The sequence below is a fragment of the Nannospalax galili genome, unplaced genomic scaffold, assembly GCF_000622305.1.
Source record: "Nannospalax galili isolate Female #2095 unplaced genomic scaffold, S.galili_v1.0 scaffold154, whole genome shotgun sequence".
NCBI lineage: Eukaryota > Metazoa > Chordata > Mammalia > Rodentia > Spalacidae > Nannospalax > Nannospalax galili.
Window position 1 is genome coordinate 164,045 of NW_008335281.1, and position 5,841 is coordinate 169,885.

General features: G+C 38.0%; 1 protein-coding gene across 1 annotated transcript in view; it reads right to left on the reverse strand.

Moving 5' to 3' along the window:
- Window positions 1-5,841, reverse strand: part of Utrn (utrophin) — a gene marked incomplete in the record, with an annotated part of 557,450 nt that overhangs the window by 65,542 nt on the left and 486,067 nt on the right. Inside the window, 1 exon segment of the mRNA XM_029561956.1 lies at window positions 2,969-3,054. Coding sequence (XP_029417816.1) covers window positions 2,969-3,054 — 86 coding nt within the window.

A 5,841-nucleotide genomic window follows, 5' to 3' on the forward strand; every position in this document is an offset into this window, starting at 1 on the left:
TCTGATAAATAGCAGATAAACTGTCATTGTCACCTTGTGGAAGGAAAGGATCCTAGATCTTAGTGTTGATGGTGAATTTCCAAACAGTTGAACTATACTCAGTGACATCAACACAGAATTATAATGAAATATGGCTTTAATTATAAGTATACATAGGAAAAACAAATTCAATTAAGATAAATCTAAATTATCATTTGTTCACTTAGATTTTCTTAGAGTTCCACTTGTTTCATTATTTAAAAATAAGACTATCATTTTCTCCCAAATATTTATCCAGACGTTTTATGATGATGTTCACTATAAACCTGTTCCCAGGAAGAGGATTATTTATTAAAGCCAAATTGGTGCACATGTATAATAATCATTACAGAGAACGTTTTCAACAAGATCAACTCTGCCCAACTTTCCTCATTTGAGGCAGAAAGCTGTGCTGCCACGGTACTAACAAGGTGAGACTATTCACAGGCCCTATAGAAAAAAGGTGCCCTTTAGCACTGTAACATATTTCTTTATTATTACCATGATAGTCAGACACAAGAAGCAATGTCAGGATGTGGGAATGGGCCACAAAGAAGGAAAAATAATTTAAAGCCAAATTTTAATAAATGACCCCAGAGGAGGTGCTAAGGGCTTTTCAAATGGATGCTTGATGGCTGATAGCTGTGCCTCAGCTGAGGCCAGGAAGCCCTGCACTATATATACACAGAAAGGCACACAGTTTGCCAGAATTCTGTTCAGGGCTATCCGGAGAAAGGCACCAAGAGAGTGGGAGTAGGCAACACTAGGGTGCTGACTTCATCTGTTGCAAAACCAGTGTTCATACGGATACCCACTGACCTGGAGTGGTGCCCCTGCCATTGAGTCAGAAGACCAATTTGTCACAAATATTAATTATAACAAAGGAAATAACAACAGGGAGATGTTCTCATCTCACTTGGGAAGTCAAAAGTGGAATCAGAGTTGCTAAGGATCTCAATATGAGAAGCAAAAACAGAACCTCAGAATTACTTCCAGGGTCTGGATATCCCGGGGAAGACTTAAAGATGGCTGCCCAGGAAATTTCTTATTTAATTAGTCCTAAAGTGGCATCCATCCTGGGTTAAATTAAATAGCAGAAGCCTGCCATGTAGGGGCATCTGCATGTTTAATTCAGTATTACAGAAAAAGCAAACTTTGAGCTTGAATTTGCAATCATTTCAGAATACTTCCAGACATGACGGAATTGTTACTTGTAAAGAGCTTTGGTTCTTTCAGGAGCATATGAAAACCCCAAATCATAGATGATGAGAACACTGATGCTTCAGTTATTCTTTCCTTTCCCAATCATTTTAGAAAGGCATCAGTTATACGTTATTGTGATTATGATGAAAATGATTCAAGTTCTAGATAAAGGGCCACCACCAAAAGCTTCATGTAAGTTTGTTTTTCCTTCCCCCTACATGGTTTACAAGGCACACACTCCATCAAGGACCCTGACCTGATCGTACAATCAGTTTACTATTAATACAAATCTGTATCTCTTTCCCCAACATCCTTGTCAAAAGAAAATGAAGCCATCATGTTTTAGACTTCACATGCAATCCTGCAAACTACACGACTGTAAAAGTACACACGTCCTCAGGAGAGACAAAACTTAGCTAGGTTTAAAAGACCTAGGATCAAATACCCTCATTTGCAGAAGGAGTTTGTTTTCTTGACTTTGGTAGGACCAAGGACTGTGTGCATGCTGAGCATATGCTGGACCACTGAGATATTTACTTTGTGTTTTTGAGACAGTGTCTCATGTAGTCCAGGCTGGTCTTGGACTTAAGGTATATTTGAGGATCAACTTGACTCCTGATCCTCCTGCCTCCACCTTCCAAGTGCTGGATTATAGGTGGACACCAAGTGCTGAGGACAAAACCCAGGGCTCTGTGCATGCTAGGGAAGGACTCTGCCAGCTGAGCCACATCCCCACCCACCACTGAGGTATTAACAAAGAGAACCTCAGCCCTTCTCTTGCTTTTAACGTCTTTCCAGTCATGAAATATTCCTCACCCTCTCCTCCAAATGAACATATTTATCTTTCTGAATAGAATCATCTAGAAATGGGCTTGTCAGCATTAGGCTACTTACATTTTATTGACAAAATTAAATGAAAAGCCATGCCACTGTAGTCATGAGTTTGGAGACACAATAGCAACGGCTACCATGCATTTGACTACTGTTAATTTCAGCAACTTGTAATGTATTATCTTGACTTCTTTTCTAAGCAAGACCTGTTGGCTTCATTTTTCTTTGAAATTCAACTCACTACACCAGGAAATGGGGGTAATGTTACCTTTTGGCTGGAAGTATTCAAGGGGCTCAAGGCACCCACCTACCACACTTGGTCACCAAGTGGAAGAGGCTTAAATGCATGTCCCACTCATGAGCACATATCCTTCCATTGCCAAGATGTCTTTCATTACCTGACAGCTAAAGGGACATCACTGAGCTGCTTGGTGACCATAAACAACCAAAATAAAATTAAAAGCATTTACCATTTTATGATGTCAAACCTATAAAATATAACTATTTAGAATTGCTGTTAGACCATGTCAGTAAAGATTCTAGTTCATCTTTTTTTTAAGCACTGGCCATAAACAGAAGGAAAGAAAGGAAAAGAGGTTGTGGAGTCATTACCAAAAAGGCAGGATGTAGTTCTAGCCTAAGAACTTAATGGGTCTTGGTGTATTTCAGCACTAATCTGTTTAGCTGAAAAACGGTGATTACAGCACCTACAGCATGTATGAGATGAACCTTTGTGCTTGGTTCTCACTCCACCAAGGCACCACACCTGCGGCCACACAATCAGCTTTAGAAGTCGCACAAACCCAAATTTCTTCACATATCATATTTACTACTCATGGGCCATTTAGAGTCAGTCCCCTATACATTGTTATACTTATTATTAAAGGCACTATGGCACAGGAAAGGTCTTACATACATCTGTATTTTTCTTCTAGGAGACCTTTGGAGAGAGACATTAGTCCAATCTTCAGACTCTGCACTCTAATTTTTCCAGTTCGACCCCTGAAATTATAAGAACACAAATGGGTTAGACGTATTTAAAACTATATACAGTATGTCAGTTGTTCAGAATATTTATTTCCTTGAGAGTAAATCATTTCACAATAAATGCAAGTTAAAGCTGCAACTTTTCTATTCAGTTTTAACAATTAACATCAAACTGCCACTATAATTTCATGACAAATTTTAACAATGTGTTTGAACAAGTCTAGAAAAATATAATGAAGTCACTTCATACACTTGGCCCAAGAACGAATTAAAGTAAAAGAAAAGCAACCATCATACAGCTGAAAAGATTTCCTTTTCATAAATACTATGGATAAAATCTGTTCATTATAAATGCAAGAATAAAAACATATAGTTAAAGCTACACACAATGCATGACTTCACACAGTACAGATGGAGTACTGCCGCAGATACTTAAAAGCAAAAAGACTATGCAGGAAAATAACTGTATAGTGAGGACTTAGCCCTTGCAAAATACTTCAAAACTCGCTGTCTTCACTTACTTTGATTTTTGTCAGTGTAGTCTTCATAAATTACTATTGCAATTTTAATAGTGAATCACCTTAAATAGGCAGGTGTAAAATTTATATTAGGGGAAGTATGAAATAATAGTTAAATATGCAATGTATTAGTTAATCAGCATTAGGAAATAATTTCATACTATGCCAGTGAGACACCATTTCCATTCACTTATGAGTTGACTAAAAGACGTATTTTATCTATAAAAACAGGGTTGTTTTTATTCCAACATTCATCAAGGTATTATTAAACTGTTAACCAAAAGCTGGTCATGGTAATAGATCCTAGGGATGCCAAAAGCACCATAAAATTAGTAAGATATGATCTTACCAATGGAATACCACACAGTCTAGAAAAATGCCTTCTGGCTATACTTATTATTTCAGATTCTCCTACAGTTTTCAGTGCAGATTTATTCTCTCAATATTCAAGGCATGAATACAGCACACTTAAAACATATAGATGTTTACATTATTAGATACACACATAAGATTTAGTAATTTGTGATTTTTTTGTTTTGTCTTTTGAGACAGGGTCTCCCTGTAGCCCCAGCTGACCTGGAATGACCTATGGAGACCAGCTTGGTTTCAATCTCACAGAGATCCTTCTGCCTCTGCCTCCCAAGTATTGGAATTAAAGGCATGCACAACCACATGCAGCTTATAATTCATGATATTTTAAAAACACATATATATTTCTAAGATGGAGGTGTTATTTAAAGTGCTCTCATTGTTAAATTACACTTAAATCTTGACTTTACTGTTTTTTTTTTACTAATTATACTCAAATATTTTTCCATTCTTAAAGTGATAAATGCTCAAGTGAATGTCTGCATACATACCATGTAATAAAAGGTATGTGTTTTTTTATTTTAAAAAAGGAAAGCGAGACTGTCAGAGAGTGCCTCTTCTGGCCTCTCTCTGACAGTCAGAGGGGTGGAGAACGCAGGGGACTGCCTGAGAGTGCCTGGATCCTGCCTCCACAGGGTAGGGAGCTTCCCCTAATTGCGCCATACACAACCCCCTAACTGGGATTGCATGAGGTCCCTCCCAAGGCCCAGGGCAGACCTGGCTTTGGTAGGATAACGCTAAGATCTTGGCAAACAACCTGAGAGGGTGGGTTCCGACCTCCATCTGTGTACTGTGATCTCATTAGACTGCCAGAGAACACCTATGATGGCCTCCCCCTGGCAAAGGGGCTGAGAACTCAACAGACCAAATGAGAGTCCCAAAATCGATCCCCTTTAGGGAACTTCCCAAATTTTGCTCTGAGTTCCCACTAGTAGAGATCCAAACTTTAGAAGAAAGCCTGAGTGTACCTGACTGGAACCTGACTTGGGCTTCTGTGTGTACTTCTGAGTAGCTGATCTGAAGACATCAGTTCCCTCCAAAATAAAACCTCAGAGAACCTGAAACTTGGACCAAACAGCTTTACATGACCAATAAGAAAAGGACAAAGGCACATCAATAATACAAACAGAAGCAAACTACAACTTAATTTTCGTATCAGAATCACAAACAAAAGAAATTCACATGCCAAAATCACAACAAAAGAATAATAAAATGGAAAGCCAAAACACTATGTCCCCACCAAACTCCACCAGTCCTGTAGAAGAGTTCTACAAGGAGAACCTCCCAGAGATAACCCAGGACACAGAATTTAAAAGAACAATCATGAACATGCATAAGGAATTCAATGAATTTAAAGAACACAGAAACAAATAAAGAACTAAAAGAAGATAGGGATAAACTTCTGAATGAATTCACAAAAGAGATAGAAATGAAGAAGGAAGTACAAAACTCAATAAGCCAACTTGAAACAACAGGGGAAAGCCTCACCGCTAGAATGAATGAAATGAATAACAGAATATCAACATCGGAGGATAAAGTTGAAGAATTGGACAACTCAAGCAAAGAGTATGAAAAAATTTAAAAAACACAGGAAAGAAATATGCAAGAGACGTGGGACACCATGAAAACACCAAATCTACGTATCACAGGCATAGAGGAAGGAGAATTTCAGGTTAATGCTATTGAGAACATCTTAAACAGGATTGTAGAAGAGAATTTCCCAAAATTAAGGAAAGACATCCCCGTACAAATACAAGAAGCATATAGATCACCAAATAGACAGGATCAGAAAAGAAATTCCCTATGATATATCATAGTAAAAACACTAAGTGTACAGAACAAAGAGAGAATACTGAAAGCAGCAAAAGAAAAGCAACTCACATATAAAGAAAAACCCACCAGAATTATAGCTGAC